General features: G+C 48.2%; 1 protein-coding gene across 2 annotated transcripts in view; it reads right to left on the bottom strand.

Annotated features, from left to right (window-relative positions):
• Positions 1 to 5,162: 5,162 nt before the first annotated feature.
• The window catches only part of LOC147023868 (forkhead box protein N3-like), a 171,816-nt gene continuing 149,478 nt past the window's right edge, over positions 5,163 to 27,500 (bottom strand). For both annotated transcript variants that reach the window (XM_085889751.1, XM_085889752.1), the window contains one exon: positions 5,163 to 9,721. In XM_085889751.1, the coding sequence (XP_085745877.1) occupies positions 9,070 to 9,721 (652 nt within the window). In that variant the 3' untranslated portion in view covers positions 5,163 to 9,069. The remainder of the gene's footprint in view (positions 9,722 to 27,500) is intronic.

Raw genomic sequence — 27,500 nt, forward strand, 5'->3', positions numbered from 1 at the left:
TTCACGGGAGATTCCAATAATGTTGAAAGCTTTAGATTCCACATAATCCAGGAGAGCCAGGTGATGCTGGAGTGCCAGTCCATAGTCAATAGCTCTGTACTCCATTGAGCTACAGACAAAGGCCTTGTAGACTGTATCTCTGACTTTCCAAGGAAAGACTTCAATCGACAGAGGATGCCAAGTCTGTGGCTGGCTTTGCATGCCAGCTTTGCTTTGCTACATGGTCAGCCCAGGAAGGGATGGCTGATGGTGATACCTAGAAGTTCAAGACACAACCTCTTCCAGTGGTAGACCATAGAAACAGACGGGTAGTTTAGTGTGATGATCCTGCCGGAGTAATGAGATTTTCCAGGATTGAAAGACATTCCATTTATAAGACCAGCCTCTAATCAATTCCAGATCAGCAGAGTGATGCAGCTGCTGTCTGCCAAACAGTGGGATAGGGGTACTGTATGACACAATGTGGTGTTGTCTACCAAAAGGAAGAAAGGATTTTCCAGATCACTGGAGAAGTCACATATCACCGAGCAAGAAGACTGAGCTCAATACTGCCTTGGGGAACTCCAGACTCCACTGGGAGAAGGTTCCATTGACAGCAACACGTCGACTGCATGAGTGGAGGAAGTCAGAAATTATGGCAGCCTTGAATTCTACAGGCAGATGGCTTGGCAAGCACGCCAGAATGCTCGACCATATCGAATGTCCGAGATATGTTTAAAGAGAAGGTCTTGAGAATAAGGGCCTCCAAACATCGCTGAGAGAGAACCAGCATAATGTCCACAGTGGTGACCAGGACAGAAATCAAACTAATAGTCAGAGATGAGGCTGTTTCAAAACAGGAAAGACTTGTTTGACATCAGCAGCAGTTACGGATTCCATGACGTTGCTTGTAATTGGAAGCAAGGTCACTGGTCTCTAGTTGATATGATTTGTTTTTGCACAACCGTTGTAGGCAGGAGTGATGTTTTTGCACAACCTTCCAGTGATTTTTTGCACAACCTTCCAGACTGATGTGAGGTGGCCAAAAGAGGACGACAGACCTAATAAGGCAGACAGAAGGGAAGCAAGAACTGCAGAGCTGCATTTGACAACATGGGGACTGATGTCATTGCGGCCTATTGCCGAAACAGAGCCAAGGCTGGACAGAACTTTCTCTACTTTCTCAGGTGAGAAGGATATTTATTAATTTATTTCTATGCAGCCTATGGCTGCTTGGCTGCATCATTTTCCGGGGGTGTAGCACTGCGACTGATGCAATGCCCCCTGTTACCAGCACACAGGTACTCATTTCACCGACCTTGAAAGGATGACAGGCTGAGTCAACCCACCTGGTGTTAATTCAATATCCAGAAAGGGGCTTGAACTCAAGACTCGAGGATCTTAAGCAAGCCAGACATCTTAACCATTAAGCCAACACCAGGCTTGAGAAGGATAAAGTCCAGTAGACAGTGGGTACGAGCACGCAAAATGGGGACCGAGCTGGATGGGTTACAGAGTAGGCACGAGATTTGAAGGCATACACATTTCAGACATTCTGTCTCATCTCGGGCAGAGTCTTCAGTGATGCTGTTTGAACTGAGGGAGGGGATGGAAGAGCATATACCAGAGACAAACTTGACAAGACACCACCGTGACTTGGGGGAAGACTGTTTGGAGAGTTCACCTCAGGTGATGTTTTCAGGCTTGACTCAGGATGGACACACTTGTTACAAGCCTTATGGAAGTAAGCTGCTTGACCGCATCCATCTCTCAACATGATTCAGTGTACCAGTGCTTAGAGGATGGATAGGATAGCCGCAGATGGGATGGGATAAACTGGTGCAGGAGAGAAAGTCGTCTTTTACAAAAGTATTCCCAAGCAGAATCAATATCTGGGAGAAGGTTGCATTTCGCTGGAGTACCAGCTGCCTCTGATCAATATGAAGTGCTGTGGAGATGGTGGCCCAATCCTTTGATGAGAGGGCAGATGGCAATCCTTTCCAGTTGGCCTGTGCAAACACCCATATATGTTTCATTGAGGTTGTTCCCTTACAAAAGCCAGAGATATATGGGTAAGAAAGTGATCACAAGAGCCAATAATGGGGGTAGAAGAGGAACAAGAGAGATTAGATGCAAAGGTATTCATTCCTAGTTCAGGAGGAAAAAGTACCAGTTGCAGAAATCTGGGTTGGAAAGTTTATAGATTGGGTCACTCTCAGTGCCATGGCTGGTTCTTTGCTGCAATGCCATGGCTGGTTGTTGCGGAGCTGACACCCAGCCAGGTGGCATGGTGACAGATGAAATCACCGCAGATGAGGAACAGAAAGTTGGGATGGATGGCTACGAGTTAATCCAACGAGTTAATTAGCAGAAATGGAGGTGTGTATGGAGTCATAATCATTAAGTGGACAGTATATCACAAAGAGAAACATTAGGTGGTTGTGGAGAAGTATACATAGCTGGAGGTATTCCAAAGGGATTAGTGTGGGCAATGGACAATGAGCAATGGAGTACTTGGCATACACGAAAACACTGCCTCTGGAGTGGGTGAGAAGCCTGTCAAAGAGGAACACAGAATAACCAAGGAGAGACACACAGGAATCGGAAACATCCTGTGAGAGAAACGTTTCAATGTCCATAGCTGCTGGAGTAACCTGAACAGAGAGGTCATGGAGACCAGAACGGAGACCACAAATATTGGTAGACCACACTTAATGAGGGGGGAGAGGTGTCGTTAGTGGGTAGGGTTGGGTGCACAGAGTGTGGACTTGCGAGCATGCCAGATTTGAAACAGAAGCTGTGTTAAGAAGAAGGAAGAAGAAAAAGAAGAATAGGTGAGAGTGGTTTGTTAAGTCGTCAGGCATGATATATTTGTGTAGAAGAGAAAAAAAGAAGACTTACCTTTCATTAAATTATTATTTAGAAGCGTTTTATCAAAAAAGCCAATTCATTATTTTCAGTAGTATTAGCAACAAAGATGAAGACTAATGAAGAAAGTAATAATAATTAAAACTGTGAGCAGTTATGCAGGGGCCCAAGCACCCTTTGTCCGATCCGAGGCAATTTCAAACCACATGACCAATAACGTCATCGTGAACAACATATATTCCCAGGGGTACTCAATCATATGTGCCAAGTATCACATCAATCAGTGGAACACTTTTGAAGAAGATTTTTAAAAGGTGTTGACCTTTAATCCAACATGGTGGCCAAACCACGTGACTGATGACCATGTTGAACAACGTTTGTGCACCCTGGATCATCACCTGCCAAGTATCCATGTGACCGATCAAAACAAAATTTCATATTCAAGTTGTTATTGTGATGTAGATGACACAAAAAATGATTCGTGTTAATCGGACAAATTTGTTTTTTTTAACCTCAACATGGCTGCTAAACCGCTTCACCAATGAAGTCATCTTATACACATTTTTTGCACCATGGTTATTTGATCATAACCTGGGAAGAATCGAATCGAGAGCATTTATGGTTTCGGAAATATTTTTTTTTACGTTTTCACTTAAATCCAAGCTGGTTGCCATGGTGATTGCAAAATCAAAACTCAGAAACAATCTGCAGGAACTCCCATTCACGCCAATATTCCTGTGAATTTTAAACTTAATCAAATCAGAGCAGCGGTGCCGACACAACAGCTTCCACAAAATTCAGCAGGAATAATAATAATAACAATAAAATACCGATAACAATAGGAGAACAAGTATTTGTATGGCCCACAACGAGAATGAGACTAATTTTTCAATGTAAAAAAATAATCTTTTTGAAAAGATTTGAGAAATATACCATCAGAGATGGGGAATCCCCGCCATTGAATTAAAAAGGTCATACATATTCCAGATAATGAGGGAGGTGAATTGGAAACAAGACACCATTTGGTCATCATCTCGAAAATAATTGAAATCAGATAAGCAGTTTTCCATTTATTACAAAAAACCTTTTTTCAAGATGGCCGCCCCAGTCGGCCATCTTGGATCCGGCCACGCCCAAAATCAATAGGGTTCTTCCTTTTCAGGTGGTACATGTGTGACTCAAATTTCAAATTGATATGGTGAAAAAAATATTTTTTTGAAGATGGCCGCCCCAGTCGGCCATCTTGGATCTGGCCACGCCCAAAATCAATAGGGTTCTTCCTTTTCAGGTGGTACATGTGTGACCCAAATTTCAAATCGATATGGCAAACAGTTTATGAGTTATCGCACTCACAGCTATAAATGTTGACGCCCGGACGGACGGACAGCCGGACGGAAAGCCGGACGGACAGCTGGACGACCTGGGTGACAATATCCCCCTTCCGCCACGCGGCGGGGGATAATAAGAGGGTGAAGTATAATTTAAGAAAAGCATGAGGGAGGACACTCAGGATAAAAAAAAAAACAAAAAGACTACATGACGGACCCCAAGACTGAGGTGCTTTGTAACTGAGGCCTGAGGCCGAGACAGACACACTCACAAATTTGACATAGCAGAGTGAGGGAGACACGGATAAGACAGGAATAGATACAACACAGACAAAACAACAAGGGAAGACAGGATTTGAAATCTTAGCTGTTGGCGAAGTTTACAAAGAACAGGTAAAACCACGTCAACATCAAAATGATGCCAATGTCACCAGCCTTGTCTTAATCTCGTGCAAATGCTGAGAGGTGCCATTGCATAGGTGATGTAAGTTTGACGTATTCTCCTCTTTTGCAAACTTCTAATTTTGTGGGCACCGACCAGGTTTACAAAGAGGTTTTTGTAGCACACCAAGTTTATGGTGAGAGAAGAATGCAGGAAGCTTCTGCATCCTCAAGGGTAGAGGAGGAGGGATGTTTCAGTACAACATGACACAGCAATATCAACAGAACCTACATTTTGTGTAATATTGATTTGCAGAACATGAGAATGGCTTCACACATCCAGCCTGGTCAGACCTCTTCCAGAAACATCACGTCAGAGCATTCACCAAAAAACAAAAACAATGCATGGAATAAAAAAAATGGTGGTCAAAGTCATTTTAACGGCTGTGAGAAGCAAGAAGCTACTTGCTTCATGGGGTGGTTAACCTGCTTAAATCAACGTTGGGCTCCAGCCATAGTTCGACCTGTCCGCCGATGCAGACTGACACCAGCCTTCACGAGCAAGACTAGTTTCCCAAACAAATCATCAGTCAGCCAGTGCAGGCATGAGGAAGCAAGATAACTTTATTAGAATAGGTTTGTAAAGGAAAGAAAGAATATTTCTTTGGCAAAGGATTGAAATTTTAACATCCTCGTGCATTTTACAAACACTGCAGTCGAGTTGGCGGAGACAGAGGTTCCATGGTAAAGTGAGGTTGGCAGGTACAGCCTGTTGCAACAAAGATCAACAGTGGTATGACTGAGAAATCATTAACATGGCCAAACTAATAATAGAACACAAATAAAATTAAAAGGCAGAGTTAGCAAGGCAATAAAGTACAGAGAACCTGTACAGAATTGGCAGCAATTCAAATGGAAAAATTATGGCCGGTTAGGAAAGCGCAGGACCAAGAAGGCCTCGTCCATATCCTTCAGCCCTTTTGTCGATTCGTAATTATTGTGGACGTAAAATGGGGAAAAGGAATGGAATTGCTGCCCATCACAACACCTTGCAGTCAAAAAGCAATTATTACAATTGGAAGACGAAGCAGGTTCAGCTGAAAGAGGAGAGAAAACAAAAAACAATCCTCAGAATCATCAAGAACCCTGCAGCCTGTAGGACAAGGTGCATCGTTACAAAAGTATACAAACAAATTGCTGAACCGGGCAGATTCCAACACAATCGGTGCATCGCAACGGCCAACGGTTCTCTCTGAGTCCAGACACCGATGTATATCCCTCTTCGAGAGAAAGTCAAATTCAATACAATCGTTAAGGGAACAAAAATAAGTCACAAACCAGGCCCTGATTCCAACCCCCCACCCTCCTAAATATCACAACGGAGAGCAACGAGTCAAATCATCCGTGCTATTCGCCACGTTTCATCACAATGCAATAAGAATGCAAAGGTTCAAGGAGTGTGCGGTTTTGCGGATTGCTTTCGCTCTCAAAAGGTGGAGAAGGAACAAAAACACACATGGCACGTGGAATCAACGAAACGACAACAAATGGAAACTTCGGCGCGTTCCAAGCCTCAGGTCGAATCTTGAAACGTAAGAAGACCAATCAGTATGAGATCGACAATGCACTGTAAACAACCGACTTTAAAGTATCACACTTTGGAACAATTGCGGTTCCTTCGTGCGGCCAGGGTGTCCCCTCGAGTTCCCGGTTCAGTGGAACGAATTTGTGATGTTGAGTCTGAATCAAGGCCATAGTTAGTAATAATATGATAGACTAATTAACTTCACTCATATAAACACCCCTCACCATAATACCTCCCCCATCCAACGTTAACACGTTAAAGCGTGAAGCAATCATTTCTCTCACCGCAGCAAAGCAATTGACAAACAAACAAACAAACAAACAAACAAACATTTTGCACTTCATTCAATAGCTAGAAAAAAAAGCACAACAAAAAGCAATAAAATAATATTATGTTTTGCATGTTTGCTACCAATCCCTGCAATACTCAATAATGCCCAACACAATAGACGAGGTAAAGCGAGATCGATCGAAGCGCAAACATAAAAGGTCACGTATCGTGTACAAATGATTCGCCCTTACCTGGCGCACTTGGCCCCACACCAAGGCAAATGCAGAGGAGGAGAAGAAGGAGAAGAAGAAGGAGAAGAAGAAGGAGAAGAAGAAGGAGAAGAAGAAGGAGAAGAAGAAGGAGAAGAAGAAGGAGAAGAAGAAGGAGAAGAAGAAGGAGGAGAAGGAGAAGGAGAAGGAGAAGGAGAAGGAGAAGGAGAAGGAGAAGGAGAAGGAGGAGAAGGAGAAGGAGGAGAAGGAGAAGGAGAAGGAGGAGAAGGAGAAGGAGGAGAAGGAGAAGAAGGAGAAGGAGGAGAAGGAGAAGGAGAAGAAGGAGAAGGAGAAGAAGGAGAAGGAGAAGAAGGAGAAGGAGAAGAAGGAGAAGGAGAAGGAGAAGGAGAAGGAGAAGGAGAAGGAGAAGGAGAAGGAGAAGGAGAAGGAGAAGGAGAAGGAGAAGGAGAAGGAGAAGGAGAAGGAGAAGGAGAAGGAGAAGGAGAAGGAGAAGAAGAAGAAGAAGAAGACAATCTCCCACAATGCTCGACGATAAAAGAGCAAGAGAAGATGGAAATGAAAGGAAGGAAACGCTCAAACTCCAAGAAGTGACAACAATATTAAACTGTGTGGCTTCAGCAGCCTTTGAGTGCTATTGAAAGACTGCACCTGAAAGACCAAGGTTTCAGATGTAAATGCTTGTTGCCAAGTTATCAAGGAGGAGATAGGGATTGGGGAGGTTGGGGATTGCGGAGGGGCGAATTTACAAGGCAGACTATTACAATTAAGAGAAAAACAAAACCCCAAAAGATAGCCTGAAAGAAAAACAACCTTAGCACTTTTAGAACCCCATTCCCATATTAATTGCCATTTGCTACATCAGCGCGACAAAAAACAGTGCAAATAAAACAAGAGGCCAAGATTAAATGTTGTAAATCTACATAAAACAATTACATTCGATTGGGAAGAATGTCGCACAAGTGAGCGAGCAAATACGTGTGCAATTTGAAGCAATCTCTTGCGCCGCACCCTCTGGGTTGGTTTTTCCTGTTGTTTAGTTGTAGCGGGTTTAAGTGCATATTTTTGGTTTCACAGTAACTCGGTAACTCCAAAGTGCACACACCGTGGTACTGTGTCTCAAACGGCAATGAAACTAACTGACCTGAGATCAAGCATGGGCCGGCGATCCAACCTCATTTCACAGGGCCATTCCTGTACGATAACCAACCTCTGGGCCAATATACTGGGCCGCGTTGCTTGGCAACCTGAGGCAACGTTTCGGGATGATGTTAATCATTCAGTCCGATCACCATCACGGGTTACTTTATGTGGTAAAGCAGCAGTGTTGGCCATGGCTTAATTTATTTTTCAATGTTTTCTTATCCACTTTATCCTGTCCGGAGCAAGAGCGACAACGGCAGCGTGTGTGGGGGGGGGGGGGGGGAGAGAAAAAAAATCGACACCGCCAACTCCAGTGACGTCGAACATGGCAACAAACCAAATAACATGGTCGACCAACCAAAGAACATGGCGTTGAACATTACATGGCAAATGACTCGTATGAAAACATCTCTCATTCCGTGCTCAGCTGCCTCCAAAAATCTTCAAATAGAGTACTAGGAAGAGATCACAAATCTGACAAAAGGAAGCCTTAACCCTTCAGTGTAAATTGGCAAAGGAGAATCTGAAAATACTTGAACTGTATCTGCATGTTCATATAAATATTGTGAGCCCAATCTCAGAAGACCACACAGAAATAAATGTTCAGATAAAGTAAGCTTTGACACAAAGGCCCGACTATGGCACCAAGTAACACAAAAATCTCGTGGCAGGGATATGTTCCCCATGCCAGGCATGGACAGGGTGGGTTGGGGAGTGGGCCCATCCCTCGTCCTAAAACCACCTCCTCCCCCTTCCCCAGCAACAGACGAATCACAGATACACTTTGCCGATTGTACACCATGGTGCGGATCATGAGGCATTGCGAGGATGGATATCCTGCGCTTCTCGCTGATTGCAAAGCCGCACACAATTAATTTTGATATATGTCTCCAAAGCTTGCAAAGTCCCTACCTAATGTCACTTTCCAAAAAAAACTAAATTATAATAATGACATCGATAATTGAGCAGCGAGCCAAGGAACACACATTCTTGATTTACCACTCACAGTAGGAAGACAAAATCATTGGACCAGGAGTGCCGACAGCAGCAAGTGCCTGCTTCGAGAACGCTTATGGCTTTCATCCCCTGGGTTGCAACTCGATGATGCAAAATCATGGAAAGCAAAATATAAAGATCATGTTCATAGAAATAAGCATCTCATCACCGATTCCAGTTACAAAATAAATCTTATCATGCAGAGACACGAATGGCAAGGCCTTTGTGCAGGCCAGGAAACTATAAACAAGAGGGGAGGGACAGTGCATGATGTTCTGGATGGAACCTGTGACTACTTTCTCCGCCGCCTTTTCTCAGAGCTCGGCCGAGCCTGGCTTCGTGAAACAACAGTCTCAAGGCACTCCTTTACACCAGCAAGATGGAGAAGGTATCCAGCAGCTGCTTTCAGCTCCTCATCATCCTCCTCAGTTGCCACAGCCGCTACAGCAGCTGCTGCTGCCACTGCCTTGTTAGACCGCCAGCACCCCACACGCTTTCTCTTACAAGATTTTCTGTTCTCTGTCCCTTGCCCTGTAGATGCGTTTCTTCGCCGACCAACCTTCCTGGTTGTTCGAGAGCTGACCATCGTGGTGATTTTCCGTGCCACGTTTCCTTTAGCTGTTGGAGCTCTGCCTTTGTCATCTTGAGATTTTCCTGTGTAGCATTCAGCACGAGTATTCTCTACTTGCTGGTTTCTCTTCAAGGAGAGGTCAAAAGGCTCGTCAAGTGGGGAGGAGGTGGAGGACATGGACTGGGAGGTGTGTGAAGAGTGGGAGGAACATGACGAAGAACCTGACACAAGAGACTGGAAGCCACCAGCTTGTACATCCTGGCCCTGATCTGACATGCCGTAGTTGTGGTCTTCATTAGGATCGCTGCTTACGAGTGGCGATCCGCAAGAGCATTCACTGTCATGCCTCACATGCTGCCTTTTCGTCCCATCCCTGTAAAATTGCAGAGAGCATGTCAGCATGTCAAGTTCTGCATTGACAGAAAGTGACAGAGCAAGTTATTCATTACAGTTATTATATGCGATTCACTTTTAAAATTGAATTTACGATTGTACAAAATGAAGCCTCCATTCTAAGCGAGTAAAAGCTTTTAGATTTATTTCTCTACAAATGTATTTTTTTTTAATTAATAAACCACATATTTATTCACAACAAACTTCAACTTTCACATATACTTTTCCAAGCTAACTGAACAAACCAACACCTCAAAATTTCAATGAAATAATCATTCTTGTTCAGAGGAGATAATCTGCCTTCATGAAGACAGACAAAGACCTGATGTTTATCAAAATAAGGTTTAATATAATCTCAGAAATTCTGGCGTTGCCTTTCTGGGTTCATGCTTTGCTCCTCCAAGGTCGAGTACGACTGGTTACAGCATTTGAGTCTGCCTGTTGCAACTCTTCGTTCAAACATTGCAGAATGTGTCACGTTCAGTATTTTTGTGGGCAATTCCTGTGCGTCTTCGTATACTTTATGTTGTGTCACTTGCTCGTGCTATTCGGTAAGGCTCAAGGTCAATTAGTCACTAATAAGGAGTGGAGTTTATGGTGTTGAACAAAGAAAGTGTTGCTGGAAGAATGCGTACATCTTTGAGGAACTGGATAAGAACAGGGTGTTGGAAGAATGGGGGAAGCAAGAGCAGAATATAGGTGGTACTAAACAGAGGCCACCAATCGGTCAGTGATGAGAGAGCAGCAGGCATTGTGTTTCAGCTTCATCATGTGCAATGCCAATGATGTCAGAACATTGGATTCCACAGTACCGAGGAGAGAGGGGTGAGAAGCAGGACACAGGCCTACAGGGAAGAGTAGTATTCCACTGAGCTACTGACAAAGGCATTGTAGGGCATGAGAAATTCAGATTTAATAAGAAAGGAATTCGAGCGACAGAGGATGTCCAGTCTGCATTTGGTTCTGGAGTTGGATCATGGAAACATGGTCTGCCCAGGAATGGTTGATTATATGATTGTGTAGCTCAATATTCTGAACATTTTCCAGTGGTAGTCATCTGCAAAGAGAGTTTATCCGGGGCTTGTGTGAAGTAATTTAAGTTTATGAAATACGAGACTGGGCTTAAGATGCTGCGCTCATAACTCCAGCATCTACTGTGAGAAATGACACAATTCCATGGAGTACAATGTTCTGACTGCCAGCAGCTTGATGATTTGAGTAAGTCGGCAAGTCAGCAATTAAAATGTTCCTTGCAAGCCACGGCCAGAAAGATTAGGATGCATGACGAAGCACCAGACTGTGTTGAATGCCCAATATGCATTCAGACACAGCCCTGACCTCATGTTTAAGATTCAGGACCCCCATTCATTATTAAGAGAAAAGCAATGGTATTGTTATAGTTTCCCGCCGGGCGGCGTGCGGGCGACCGCTTTTAGCCAATGGCGGCCGCTCTCGCCCACCGAACGTGCAAACCTAGTCGCAGCTTTCGGAACAACGCAGAAATCCAGATAAGGGTGTGTTTTAAGCACACCACAGCCTTGTCAATACTCTACCCGCGCTACAGGGTCCGATCGCTGAATGGTCAATTTACCTAATTAATCGCGCAGGCAGACTACCGAGAGATTGTACCTCGACGGAACTCGTACGGAAACGAGCCGCATAAGCAGCTCGCTCCGTTTGCGATTGCCGAGCGGATTATCGCCAAGCCCGTCGGACCCAATTTCCTTATCAGTTATTAAGAACCAACTATATTCTGAACTTAATTATGGCAGTTCAATTTAGGGAAGAGGATGCAACGAGCAGGTGAGCATTCACACAAAGACATTTATTACACACACGACACATATGCAGTCATGTATGCAATCAGGTCTTCAAGCACGTATGCAATGAATGGGGGGTAGGGACAAGACAGGAGCAAGAAAAAGAATTACAACCGTTGGTCTACTTATGATGTACAATTACTTATTAACAGTTCTACTTAACGGACTCGGCGCCACAATATTCATTCAAAGAAAAACCCCAGGAAAGGTAAGGGGTAAGACTGGACCTCGTGGGTATTTATAGTTCACGGAGCTGTGGAGACCGCAGGAACTCCGAGAGACCGGGCTGGTTACCTGTCACCTTCGTGGTGACTCGCTGGGCGCTCCTCTGCGTCCCGTCCACACGGCAGCTGGCGTGACCGCGGCTCGGCCCAGGCCTCGTCGTGTGGCCCGGTCGATCGGGCCTAGTCGACAACGCCTCAGAGGAATGAACGGGCCTTTGCTCTTTTAGAGTTGATGCTCTCTTAAGAGCCCGCCCGTTCCTCAGCGTCGTTTGGACTGTCCGGGGCCCGATCACCTCGGACCGTTTGCCGCTGGTTGGCGACTCCTCTCTGGCTGCGCTCCAGCGACCCACAGTTCGGCACGGCACGGCAGGCTGCGCTCCAGGCTCCGCTGCGATGATCCCGACTGCCTGCTTGCCACGCGACTCCTCACAGGCCGCAGACCGACTCTCCACCGACTCTCTTCAAGCGAGCTCCACGGCGAACCTAGACTTATTCAGATCCCCACCGACTTCAACTGTCTCGCTTGGCATTCCAATGCGCCTTTTTATAGGGTCCGTGGGTGAGGCCTGATCCTTGACCTCTCACCCTTCACCCCCCGCTGGCTCCACCCTTTTTGATCTTTTGATCCGATCGCAAGTCATGCGAAGAAAGCGGACGTTTCTCAGATCATCTTTCCCACGTGGACGTTGCAGGGATCATCGGCCCTCGCCCCAACTAGGGAATCCCCGCGTCTGGTGGCAGAGATGTTGTTCGTTTAGGACCCTGTTGCCGGTAACAAGATGGCGGCGTTCGTGAGCATGAAGGTGAAGCGATGTTTGTTGTGGCATAGGTGGTGAGGGGATGTCGTAGTTGTCATTGTGGAGATGGTTGATGAGAGCGATGTTTTCGTTGTGGAGAGGTTTGATGAGATGTTGTTGAGGATATGGTGAGGAGATGTCGTGGTTGGCGTTGTGGAGATGTGGTTGTTCCAAAATAACGATAGAAAAAGAATAACGGCTGACTCAAACATCACAGCCCGGTTACACGAATAATTCCCTTTAAACATCGGTGGGGAAATATAATCTGAACACACACTTATCGACATAACTGATCTCTGGGAAACCTGAATGGTGTTCTGTGAATTTCCACAACCGTAACAGTATATATGCCAGGTGTTGGCTTAATGCTTGGGGTAGTGGGCTTGGGATCCAAGGATCCTGAGTTCAGATCCCACTCGGCTGCTGAATTAATACCAGGTGGGGTTGACTCTGGCTGTCATCCTTCCGAGGTCGGCAAAATGAGTGACAGCATGCTGGTATACTGTGTTGGAGTGGCGACCCGTCCAGGATTGTGTTCAATAGCCAAGTAGACTGCTTAAGCAACACCAACGCTCTGCACAGAGTATGGTCCCAATAGATGGATGGAACGGTATATCTCAAGTCACGTTATTGAGATGGAATCAAAACTCATGAACAGAGATGAGGCTGTTGGAAAATAGGAAAGACCTGACCTCAGTCATATATTGTTACAGGCCGGGGGTCAGCCGCCAACCGACCGCTCTGGACGGAGCCGCAAGTCGAGTCGGCCCGACCGATCGCCCGGATAACTCCGAGCGACGGGTCCTTGTACAAGAACCGAAATACGCCAATCGGCAGATCACGTGGGGTAGGGTCGATTGCCAATCTTCAATGTACCTAAATACCCACGTGATCCAACTACCGGGGTATTCCACCCTCGACGGAACTCGTACGGAACAAACCGCCAAGGCGAGCCTGTCCGTACGTGATTCCGAGCGGCGTAATCGCCGAGAACCGTCGGTCCAAATGTCCCCCTATTACGGAAAACCAACGGCTTTCTAACTCCAAACACACGAAGTGTTCAGTCAATGAGGGAATGGACGAAACGAGCAGGTTTACATTTACACAAGGACATTTATTAGAATGAAACACGTATGCAATTAAATAAGGCAAAACACGTATGCAATTATACAAGCAACAAAAGCACGACAAAGAACTACAACCGTCTATAAGTAATTTTTAATGTACAGTCACTTACACAGTTTTACTTACGGGACTCGGCGCCACAACATTCATTCGAAAGAAAAGCAGGAAAAAGACCCCATCAAAGGCAATGGGGTCAGACTGGACCTCTTGGGTCTTTATGGCGTGGGACTTGGCAGACCGAACGAGTCCCACAAGACCGTTGCAGGTTACCTGCACCCTCGTGGCGTCTGGCTTGGGCGACCCGCGACGTCCCGTCCCCACAGCAGCTAGCATAGCCGCGGTCGAGCTCGGGCCTTCCGTGTGGCAGGCAAGCTCTCTCCGGCTCTCTCCACACGAACGCGCTTGGGCAACCCGCGATGCTCCTTCCCCACGGCAGCTGGCGTAGCCGTGGTCGAGCTCGGGCCTTCCGTGTGGCAGGCGAGCTCTCTCCGGCTCTCTCCACACGAACGCGCGGTTTGCGCGACGCAGCAGGCAAGGCTGCGCCTCCAGCTCGCGTCTCCTTCGCAATGCCCGGACTTCCACGCAGCTCCTTGGCTTCTGGCTTCCTCCCGACTCCCCCAACTGCCGAAGCAAAAAGCTTACTCCTCCCACGGGACTCAGCACACGAACCCTGCCACGGGACTCCCACGAACTCAGCCCTACCACGGGACTCTTTACGAACTCCTTTTGAACAAAGAAAAGATGTCCTCTTTATCCTTTGCATCCCCTCCCCCGCCCCCGGCATGACTCATGCCCGCGTGATCCACCCCCCCCCCCCCCCGCTCAACCATGGGTCGGAAGGAGTTGTTGACGTCACGGGATGGCTGGGTTCTTCTCCCTCTTTGCAGAAGAGGGGGAGGGACATCTCCATTGTTTCGTTCCCTAACTATTAAATCGATCCGCAGCGCATCTAATCGATCTCTGAACATTTAAGCAATGGAAGGTGAGCTATCTAGGGAACATGCACTTATCGACATAGCTGACTAAGGAAACCTGTATGTTGTGTGCAATTCAATTCCAAATTCGTTACCCCCCTCCCCTTTTTACAGACTCGTCCCGAGTCGTCAAATTTTCGTGTGACCAGCATGTGTAAGTTTTCCCCTAGTACGTTCTACCTTCGGATCCCTGAGTGCGACATTTCTTTATACGTGTCCCAAAAATAAATAACCTAATGCGCTGCGTAACTAATTAAACAAACTCTCAGACTCATTCGGACAACTTAACTAAAATTGCCGGCGCTAAAACAAACATGCAGTTGGGGTTCCACGTATTTACAATCTTAACTTATCTATTACATTATACTGACCATGGCCCAGGACTTGTGATCTGTGAAAGGGGAAAGGCAAAAGTCATAGCAAAGTCTTTGGTGCAGAGGAATGGATGGAGATGGTCGCAAAACACAAAAAAATGGACTGGATGCACAGGCTGCCTGCAGGGCAGTCCTAACAAAACTGGATGGTCCTGGCGCGCATGGTGATGGATGGACACAGGGGCAAACGCAAACAAGGGCTAGCAGGCATGGGGTCATGGCAGAGACAGGCAAACGAGGCATGGCAAGGCAAGTCCATGCAGAACAGGCGGCTGCAGCACAATAGGCCGACAAGTGAAGCTGGCTGGCCTCTGGTGTGGTTCCATCAGGTTTGGAGGGAGTGCGGTGGTGCCGGCCGCTTTGAAGGCTCACTCAGACCTAGCCTACTGTCTCCCCCCCCCCCCCACACTCTATTGCCTTTGCCTGTCTCCGTCCATACCCACTCCCTTAATTTGCCACAAAAACAACAAAATTTAGCCCCTCTTTATTTTTATTTCCCTTTTATAATTGTCTCCCTAACCCCCTTTATTGTCTTTGTCCGGCTAGCCTATCATGTCCACCTAGCCTACTCACAACCCCTACGTTCCCTCTCTGGAGGGGCATAGGGAGAGACTAGCGTCCTGTCTCGAGGCCCAACGGAGCCTCAGAATGGCCTCCTCAGAGTTCAGCGATCTACGAAGGTGAGTCCAGCGGCCTGCAACGAGCGAGGGGATGGATGGTGCGAAGGGGTACATCTCCAATCTACCCAAACATTCATTAACCTGAAACTACCCTGGGGCTTTCCAAAAACGCCTCACATTTTAAAACTATCGGTTCTAAAAACCATGATTCCCGTCGCCTGTGTTGGTGTCCATTATAAATTTGGGCCTTGCCCTCAAATTTTCATACGTGCCCTCGCACAATTTCCTGGCTGGGCAGCGTGGCTCAACTGGCAGGAACTCCCCCTCTGCCGAACTCTAACCATGGCACCCCCAGGCCCGCAGGCTGCCTCCAAGCCAAGCTGCTCCCTATAAATGTGGGGGGTTGCCCTCTCTGGAATTGCCCCCCTTCCGATGCCCACGTGGCGTGTTGATGCCACGGGTCCCTTTCCGAGGGTCGCCCGTGCCCAGTACACTGCCCCCGTAGCATTCTGGCGCTACAGGTCCAGTTTCCGACGGGTCGCCCATGCCCACTACACTATCCCGGCCCCTCTTGGGCCCTTGGCCTACTCTGGCCGACTAGTCCAGTGCCTGGGGTGCCCACTAAACAAAACTCACCTTTCCGCAGCCACGCTCCCAGCCGGTCCATGAACTCTTGCACCCCTCCAAATGGGTTTCGTGCCTTCTCTCGACACCAACAACAAAACGACCTCCTGTTAGTAAATTTGAATAACCCATGAGCTAATATTAAACTGACCCCGGGGTCACTTGGGTGGGAATCACTCCTCCCCCCAACCAGTCATTCGCAACATGCATACCACATTCGCTCCACTCGCACACTTGGGCTCACTGTCCAACACTCATTCCTCACACACTTTCCATTTCGCAAACTCACACCAACACTCCACACTGCCATCCTTCTCACTAAATCCCCTGACTAACTCGTGCTCCCTCGTCATCTCTTAAAACTCATGCACGTTCCATTTACTCTACAAAGCTAAGTTACGTCTCCACTACACATTTCCAGTCTGTCCATGTCTCCGAAAATCCGAAAAAAAATTCCATTTCCTAAATCTGAACTAAAATCCCTCGAACTAATCCATTCCACGGGCTCCATGAGGTACAACCCATGTCCCCATGAAGCCGGTCTAACGAACTCCAACCCATCCTCCTAACTAGTACTTCCTGTGCCCCCTAACAAGGGGGTCTTCCACCCCTTGCCTGGGAATCCTGTTCACCCGAAGCGAGGCTTGCTTTTCTCAATCTTTTTTTTTTCCATAATGCGCACCACCAGCGCGGCAGTTCACAGCCGCGCTCTTTTTCCGTGATGTCATGGCAGCTGCTTGCGCCCCGCACACATCGTCCCTCTTGGACGTTACCGTCCGGCAGGAATTCCCTTCTGCCAGATTCCAAACACACGTGCAGCCATGACTTCACTCTGCGCATCTCAAAGCAAGCCCAGCGTTTCGAGGGGTTCCCCACGCGAACACATGTGCTCTGCTCGTCGGAGCTTTACAAACACTCTCGCGTGGAGAACCCATCCGGTCCAAATTCCGAATCCAGCCAAGCTTCTGTCCGTAAGCGGGATTGGCTAACATCCACCGCTGGCGTTTCCGGACCCGGTTTTACCTGCGCAGCCGCGCACGTGGTGGCCTTGTGCGTAACACAGCACGGACCCCACGCTCGCTGCTGTGCAAACCCGGCACGGTGCTCAAAATAGCTGCGGCCGCTACTCGGCCCTTGTCCTTCATCTGGTCCCGTCGTCGTCGCCGTTCAACGCATACACTCCTGCGTGCCACGACGCTCACTCACTCCACCATGGCACTCGGATACGGGGATGCGGTTGCGTCCTCCCGCATACCGACTGTCATCTCCCTCACATACAGCGCTCTCACACACGCTGTTCCTTCCACCCTCGGTGTTTCCTTTACACACGGCGTGCTGGAAGGCCCGCATTTCGGCACACTCGCCACCAGGCACGCCATATTACACACACATGCGGGGACACTCACATGCGGTGTTTTACTCACACACGGTGATTCATCCACACAGATCGTTTCACTCACACACACGGCCTCTCTGACACGCAGTGCTTCATTCACACACGGAGTGCTGGGAAGCACGCACCCCGGCACACTCGTGACCACACCACTCACACACGGGGTCTCTTCCACACACGGTGTTTCATCCACACACGGTGCTTCATTCACTCACGGTGCTTCATCCACACACGGTGCTTCATCCACACACGGTGCTTCATCCACACACGGTGCTTCATCCACACCATGCGTGCTGGAAAGCACGCATTTCGGCACACTCGCAAACACACATTTCGATACCACACACACCGGAACAACCACGCTGGTAATTAGCACCACCTCAAGGGGTCCCGGGGTTTCCATAACCCCCAAGCTCCGCGTGCACCCATTCACAGCACTCGCCCCCTTTACCTTGCAAGGCTCAACCGGACTCTCCTCGTCGCGATCCGCCTCAAGGGGGCACAGTCCCTCACCTTGTTCCTGAAGGAGGCCATCCTGCTGCTCGCACCGGGTCACAAAACACTCCCCCAGCTCAACCCCATTGTCCCTCACTATCCCTACCTGTGTGTGCTCGTCAATTACCTGGAGTTTCTCCTCTACTTGCTTTAACTCAGTCACCTCATTTATTATTTCCGTTTCTTCCTGGCTTTTCATCTCTGTTTCCTGTTCTATTCCCCGTGGCTCTGGTGTTCCTTCCTTTGTCTCTTGCGTTTCCGTGCATTTCTCAGTCACCTCCACGTGTCTCGTCCTGCATGTCTCAGTCACCTCATTTAATTTTTCCCTCTGTGTCACCATCACTTTTTCCGTCACCTGCACGAGTCTCGCTCAACGCGTCCCCCGAATTGTTTTGTCCTCCACCGCGGGCCCGGCACAGTCCACACTCCCCCTTGTCGGTTCGGTCGAGCTGCCACGTGGTACCGCCATTTTGCACAACGTTGTCCGCGTTACACTGCACGCAATTGCCTTTATGCCCGCCTGCAGGCATCGCCCCATGCTCTGTATTTCACCCCGCAGCGTTTGCACATTCTCATCCATTTTTGCCAGCAATATTTCTAATAGCTGGCCCATGTCAGGTGGCTCGGTGGCAGTCGCTTCGCCATTACCGGGCGCGGATCTGACGGGGACTGAGGAGGGATTTTGACGGAGGAGGGGAGGGGAGGGGTGTCATACACCGTGGCCCCCGCCGCTGCGCACATTGCGGACTCTGCATTTATTTGAGGGGAATAGTTAACCTGCATAATGGGAGTGTCCTGCATAGTCATTTCGTCCTGAGCCATAGATTCTAACATTTCCAAATCAATTCCTAATCCCTCCTGCCCCTGCTCACCTTGGCTGAACATTTTACGTGCTGGGAATAAAATTTATAACGCTCGTAATTTGGGGACACGGGGGGGTTTGCTCCGTATACCCCTGATCCGACGCCGTGAATTTTGCTACAGAGGCGGAGGGGGCCGAATCGCACTCCTGACAACCAATTGTTACTGATTCGAACCCACAAATTTACGGAGGTGGATGGGTTCACATCCCACTCCTGACACCAGTTGTTACAGGCCGGGGGTCAGCCGCCAACCGACCGCTCTGTACGGAGCCACAAGTCGAGTCGACCCGACCGATCGCCCGGAATATAGATCGCCACCCGGATAAATCCGAGAGACGGGTCCTTGTACAAGAACCGAAATATGCCAATCGGCAGATCATGTGGGGTAGGGTCGATTGCCAATCTTCAATTTACCTAAATACCCACGTGATCCAACTACTGGGGTATTCCACCCTCGACGGAACTCGTACGGAACAAACCGCCGAGGCGAGCTTGTCCGTGCGCGATTCCAAGCGGCGTAATCGCCGAGAACCGTCGGTCCAAATGTCCCCCTATTACGGCAAACCAACGGCTTTCTAACTCCCAACACACGAAATGTTCAGTCAATGAGGGAATGGACGAAACGAGCAGGTTTACATTTACACAAGGACATTTATTAGAATGAAACACGTATGCAAATTAAATAAGGCAAAACATGTATGCAATTATACAAGCAAACAAAAGCACGACAAAGAACTACAACCGTCTATTTGCAATTATTAATGTACAGTCACTTGCACAGTTTTACTTACGGGACTCGGCGCCACAACATTCATTCGAAAGAAAAGCAGGAAAAAGACCCCATCACAGGCAATGGGGTCAGACTGGACCTCTTGGATCTTTATGGCGTGGGACTTGGCAGACTGAACGAGTCCCACGAGACCGTTGCAGGTTACCTGCACCCTCGTGGTGTCTGGCTTGGGCGACCCGCGACGTCCTGTCCCCACAGCAGCTAGTGTAGCCGCGGTTGAGCTCGGGCCTTCCTTGTGGCAGGCAAGCTCTCTCCGGCTCTCTCCACACGAACACGCTTGGGCGACCCGCGATGCTCCTTCCCCACGGCAGCTAGCGTAGCCGTGGTCGAGCTCGGGCCTTCCGTGTGGCAGGCGAGCTCTCTCCGGCTGTCTCCACACGAACGCGCTTGGGCGACCCGCGATGCTCCTTCTCCACGGCAGCTAGCGTAGCCGCGGTCGAGCTCGGGCCTTCCGTGTGGCAGGTGAGCTCTCTCCGGCTCTCTCCACACGAACGCGCGGTTTGCGCGACGCAGCAGGCAAGGCTGCGCCTCCAGCTCGCGTCTCCTTCGCGATGCCCAGACTTCCACGCAGCTCCTTGGCTTCTGGCTTCCTCCCGACTCCCCCAACTGCCGAATCAAAAAGCTTACTCCTCCCACGGGACTCAGCACACAAACTCTGCCACGGGACTCCCACGAACTCAGCCCTACCACGGGACTCTTTACGAACTGCTTTTGAACAAAGAAAAGATGTCCTCTTTATCCTTTGCACCCCCTCCCCCGCACCCAGCGTGACTCATGCCCTCGTGATCCACCCCCCCCCCCGCTCAACCGTGGGTGGGAGGGAGTTGTTGACGTCACGGGATGGCAGGGTTCTTCTCCCTCTTTGCAGAAGAGGGGGAGGGACGTCTCCATTGTTTCGTTCCCTAACGATTAAATCGATCCGCAGCTCATCTAATCGATCTCTGAACATTTAAACAATGGAAGGTGAGCACTTATCGACATAGCTGACTCAGGGAACCTGTATGTTGTGTGCAATTGAATTCCAAATTCGTAACAATATATGTATGTATATATATATATATATATATATATATATATATATATATATATATATATATATATATATATATATTGTTGTGAATTCGCTTCCTCCTCTACTTGCTTTACTCTCCGGCTCTCTGGTTCGCCAGCGTGCGAACGACCGCTTTTAACCAATAGCGGCCGCTTCGCCCACCGAACGTGCAATTTAGTCGTGACCCTCTCGGAGCAACGCCGGGAGCTCGTCAAGGGTGGGGGGTTTAACCTCACCTCAACTCAGTCCTTATTCTACCCGCGTGAAATAGGGTCCGATCGCCGAATGGTCGATTTACCTAAGTACCCGCGCGGATAGCGTAACGTGGAGTTGTACCACGCCACAGGTCGACTCCGGACACGAACCGCTAAAGCGGCTCGTTCCGTGCTACAGGGATAACCGAGCAGAGTTATCGTCGACCTTGACAGTTCAGATTATTTACCGGGCGTTTTAAACCCACTACCAATCCCTTACGTGATTCAAGATGGAGATTCAATAAAAGGAAAAGACGAAGCAAAATGGGGAACAATCGGACAAGCACATTTATTCACGGAAGCACCGAAGGCACGTATATTACAGTAAAACAAAGGAACAAAAGCAATACACGTGTACGTTTATGCAAAGAAAACCACAAGCAAAGAACCAACGCAGATCTACAACCGAATAAGGCAATTCACACGGCAACACTTAAAACAGTTCTACTTCTCAAGACTGGCGCCACCCACAGACATTTACACAAAACCCCAAAAGAAAAGGAAGTCGCGACTTCCCTGAGCGCATCGTCCAGCCCTTGGCGACCGCAACTCCGAGTCCCTCCGGCGTGGTCCACTGGGCTCGTGCCTCGCGCCTGCACGTGTCGTCCGCCCGACAGCTCGGACGGGGTTTTGGGGGAATGGGCCGCGTTTTCGCCGATGGTTGGCAGTTGGTGTAGCGGGGAAGGTGGTTAGGCGATCGTGGTTGTTGTGGATTGAGGCGATCGTGGTTGTTGTGGTTTGAGGCGATCGCGGTTGTTGTGGTTTGAGGCGATCGTGGTTGTTGTGGTTTGAGGCGAGCGTGGTTGTTGGTCCAAAATAACGATAGTAAAGAAAAACGGCTATCTCAAAGGATGACAGCCCTGTGACTTGAATAATTTCCATTAAACAACGGTGGGGAAATCTAACTGAACACAGACTTATCGATCTCACTGAACTACGGACCTTTATGGTGTTCTGCGAATTTCCACAGAATTTCCATAATATACAGTGGGGAGAACAAGTATTTGATACACTGCCGATTTTGCAAGTTTTCCCACTTACAAAGCACGTAGAGGTCTGTAATTTTTATCATAGGTACACTTCAACTGTGAAAGACGGAATCTAAAACAAAAATCCTGAAAATCACATTGTATGGTTTTTAAATAATTCATTTGCATTTTATTGCATGAAATAAGTATTTGATCACCTACCAACCAGTAAGAATTCCGGCTCTCACAGACCTGTTAGTTTTGTCTTTAATAAGCCCTCCCATTCTCCACTCATTACCTGTATTAACGGCACCTGTTTGAACTCGTTATCTGCATAAAAGACAGCTGTCCACACTCAATCAATCAGACTCCAACCTCTCCACAATGGGCAAGACCAGAGAGCTGTCTAAGGACATCAGGGACAAAATTGCAGACTTGCACAAGGCTGGAATGGGCTACAGGACAATAGGCAAGCAGCTTGGTGAGAAGGCAACTGTTGGCGCAATTATTAGAAAATGGAAGAAGTTCAAGATAACAGTCAATCTCCCTCGGTCTGGGGCTCCATGCAAGATCTCACCTCGTGGAGCCTCAATGATCATGAGAAAGGTGAGGGATCAGCCCAGAACTACACGGCAGGACCTGGTCAATGACCTGAAGGACCACAGTATCAAAGAAAACCAGAAGTAACACACTACGCTGTCATGGATTAAAATCCTGCAGCGCACGCAAGGTCCCTCTGCTCAAGCCAGCGCATGTCCAGGCCCATCTGAAGTTTGCCAATGACCATCTGGATGATCCAGAGGAGGAATGGGAGAAGGTCATGTGGTCTGATGAGACCAAAATAGAGCTTTTTGGTTTGAACTCCACTCGCCGTGTTTGGAGGAAGAAGAAGGATGAGTACAACCCCAAGAACACCATCCCAACCGTGAAGCATGGAGGTGGAAACATCATTCTTTGGGGATGCTTTTCTGCAAAGGGGACAGGACGACTGCACCGTATTGAGGGGAGGATGGATGGGGCCATGTATCGCGAGATCTTGGCCAACAACCTCCTTCGCTCAACAAGAGCATTGAAGATGGGGAGAGGCTGGGTCTTCCAGCATGACAACGACCCGAAACACACAGCCAGGGCAACTAAGGAGTGGCTCGGTAAGAAGCATCTCAAGGTCCTGGAGTGGCCTCGCCAGTCTCCAGACCTGAACCCAAGAGAAAATCTTTGGAGGGAGCTGAAAGTCTGTGTTGCCCAGCGACAACCCCGAAACCTGAAGGATCTGGAGAAGATCTGTATGGAGGAGTGGGCCAAAATCCCTGCTGCAGTCTGTGCAAACCTGGTTAAGAACTACAGGAAACGTCTGATCTCTGTAATTGCAAACAAAGGTTTCTGTACCAAATATTAAGTTCTGTTTTTCTGATGTATCAAATACTTATTTCATGCAATAAAATGCAAATAAATTATTTAAAAATCATACAATGTGATTTTCAGGATTTTTGTTTTAGATTCCATCTTTAACAGTTGAAGTCTACCTATGATAAAAAAAAATTACCCCCATGCGGGAGTGACGGTCATCTCTGCGAGAAAATATATAGCCTCCTGAAGGTAGGGCAGTTTTTGCAAACTTTGAAGTCACGTGACGCGAAAACGAAAGCAAATATCGAAAATCAGGCCCGACTAAATTTAGATATTGTCCCATAGATTCATATGCCACAATAAAATTCAAGATTGCTTGAGAAATGTAGGAGGAGATAGATTTTGAAAATCGTAATTTTTGCATTTTTTTGCCAACTTTGAAGTCACGTGACACGAAAACGAAAGTGAATATCGAAAATCCGGCCCGACCAAATTTAGATATTGTCCCATAGATTCATATGCCACAATCAAATTCAAGATCGCTTGAGAAATGTAGGAGGAGATAGATTTTGAAAATCGTCATTTTCGCATTTTTTGCCAACTTTGAAGTCACGTGACACGAAAACGAAAGCGAATATCGAAAATCCGGCCCGATCAAAATTTAGATGTTGTCCCATAGATTCATATGCCACAATAAAATTCAAGATCGCTTGAGAAATGGCGGAGGAGATAGAATTTGAAAATCGTCATTTTCGCGACAGACGGACGGATCGAAGGACATTTACACTCATATTATTAGGTCATGCTCGAAGAGATGACCGAATTACAGACCTCTACGTGCTTTGTAAGTGGGAAAACCTGCAAAATCGGCAGTGTATCAAATACTTGTTCTCCCCACTGTATATATATATATATGTGTATATATATATATATATATATATATATATATATATATATATATATATATATATATATATATATATATATATATATATATATATATATATATATATATATATATATATATATATATATATATATATATATATATATATATATATGTATATATATATATATATATATATATATATGTATATATATATATATATATATATATATATATATGTATATATATATATATATATATATATATATATATACATATATATATATATATACATATATACATATATATTGTTGTGGATTTTCGCCACTCCGGCGTAAGGATGACCGCCTTTAGCCCGATTGCGGCCGCGCATGCCCACCGAACATGGCAATCTGGTCGCAACTTCCGGATCAATGCCAAAACCCAGCTATGGGTGTTTTTAACATACCATAAACCAGCCAACTCTTCTGTCCACGCGCTACAGGGTCGATCGCCGAATTGTCGATGTACCTAATTATTCGCGCGGACAGAAATGCCGGGAGTTTATACCTCAACGGGACCTGCACGAAAACGAGCCGCTTAAGCAGCTCGTTCCGTATGTGATTGCCGAGCGGTTTTATATCGCCAAGTCCCGTCGGACCAGATGTACGTTATATCGGCTTATAATCAGCCAGCTAATATCCTGAACGCAATTATGGCAGTCAATAGAGGAAGGGATGCAACGAGCAGATGAACATTCAAACAATGGGGGTATTTATTTTCAATGCACATAAGCAGTGAATGGGGGGATGTGGACAAGACACAAGCAAAAACCTACAGCTGATGTCTATTTATTATGTACATGCACTTAGTCAGTTTGTTACTTCTGGACAAGGCGCCACAGACTTTCATGCAAAACCCCAGAAAGAAAGAACCGGGCTCGTGAGCCTTTACAACTGCTCGGAGCCGGGATGACCGAAGGGGCTCCGAGAGGCCAAGCGGGCTTCCTGGCCACCCTATTGGTCCTGGTTCAGCAACCCTCGACGTCTTTGCCCGGACCCCCGAGCTCCGACTGGCTCCCTTGGTCGTCCAGCCTCCACTACGGCCTGGTCGAGCCGATTACGCGCTGGAGGAGGGAATGGGTCTCGCCTCAGGCCTCCTGGTTGCGCCAGCGAACCCCCAGCGAACCAACTGCCTGGACTCCGGACTCTCCAGCTCCCAACGGGGCGTCTCTCCACTCCCACCACCGACTGCAAGCCACGAAGTCCAGCGCCCAACTCAAGCGCTCTCCCCAACTCTCTGAACTCAACTCCAACTGCAAGCGCTCTCTGAGCGCTCAACTGCAAGCGCTCTCTGCAGTGCTCAACTGCAAGCGCTCTCTGCAGCGCTCAACTGCAAGCGTTCAACTGCAAGCGCTCTCTGTAACTCCACTCAACTCCCCGGACTCCCAACACTCCACTCGACTCCCCGGACTCCAACACTCCAACTGGCTTCTCGGCGTCCCAGCACAGCTCTTTATCGGGTTCGGGGGGTGCTCGCTCTTTCACCTTTGACCCTTCACCCCCGGCTGGCTCTGCCCCTCTCGCCGTTTTGATCCGTTTTGCAAGTCATGCTTGCACGTGGACGTGGTAGAAATCACCGGCCTCACGCGGACGTGGTGGAGATCACCGGCTTCACGCGGACGTGGTGGAGATCACCGTAAAACGCGGCCGTGGGTTGTCGTTGTTGTTATTGTTGCTATTGTTACAATAAAAGATAGAGACAGAATAACGGCTAACTGAAGATGCACAGCCCGGCACACGAATAAATCCCGTTATACATTGGTGGGGAAATCTAACCTGGAACACACACTTATCGACATAACTGATCTTCGGGGAACCTGAATGGTGATCTGTGAATTTCCACAACCGTAACAATATATTGTTGCCGTTCTCCGAACCGCATGCATACAACAGAGAGGTTTCCCAATACAGTTATTCCATTATTATACGTGTAGATAGTCCGCTTCCTTTTGTTTAGCGGGACAAGGGAGTGCGTTACGATGATCTAATAGCTGGGGTTGCTTCAATCATTTCATCCCCACTCTTCTTTTCTGATTATTCCTGAGGTAAATCAGCCACGTGCGCCTTGGAGGCCAGCGTGTGCGGCGCCACAGTGGGGAAATTGCAGCGCGTGCGGCGCCGCAGTGGGGAAACTGCAGGGAGTCATGTGGTGTGCTAGTTGGTGCTGGACTGTCAGCTCGAGCTTCCGATGGTCTGGGGAGATTTGCCGATTGCATTAGAAAGGCATGCAAATAAATACCACTTAAGAGGCTGCACAAATGGTGTTTTTCACGGCACGGGAAACACGACCAGTATGACGCCCACGCTGCACGAGACGCGTACGGAGGCCAATAAAGCAAACTCCACGGCATGTTGGGCAGGATACGAGTGTGCAGGTCAAAGCGGTTTGTTCTTTTTTCAACCTCAATACCCGACACATATTGGTGTTCGCCCCGCGCGCACGCTAGCGGAGTCGTGTGAACACGAGCGCTGGCCACGTGCATAATGGCGGAACCGCGCGCACTGTATGAAATGTGCTCGGAAGCAGACACATATGCCACTCGTGAAACGTGCATGGATTTATCCATGGCGATGTACCTTCGGTCCTCGCTGGCAGCGATGCATTCTCCACGGATGGTGAACGTCTTCTCGTCTTTGTGGCCAGCGAGGCTGCGATCGAGGCAGGGAATGTACAGTGTGGGCCACGTTGGCGCGCGTGGAACGAGCGCGTTGATTGACGCTGGTCGAACGCCGGAGTGGGCATGCGGGACCCTCGGCCGGTCGCCCGGGGGTTTTTGTGGGATGATTCCGCGTGCCAATTTCGGTGTGGGCGATTCATTCATCTCGTGGGTTCTGAGCGCAATATTCCCGCTGTTTGGGATGGCCTTGCCGGAAACTAAGTGAGGCGGTTTCCGGCCCAAGCTGGATCGGGCCAATCGGAGCGCCCGATTCGGGTGATGATGTTTGGATTCGGTCTGGCTCCTCCCCCTGAGCTGCAGGCCCTATAAAGGTCGGGACAGTCCCTCTTGCCCAGACGGTCTGTGTTTCCTGCTTCTCGTCTCCATCTCGTCGACATCGCCACGAGCCGCCTCCTGCTCCTCGACTCCGCCTCCTCGTCTCCATCCACACCACGT

This window comes from Eptatretus burgeri, chromosome 7 (assembly GCF_056783735.1).
Source record: "Eptatretus burgeri isolate ZD-2024b chromosome 7, Ebu_testis_v1, whole genome shotgun sequence".
Classification (NCBI taxonomy): Eukaryota; Metazoa; Chordata; class Myxini; order Myxiniformes; family Myxinidae; genus Eptatretus; species Eptatretus burgeri.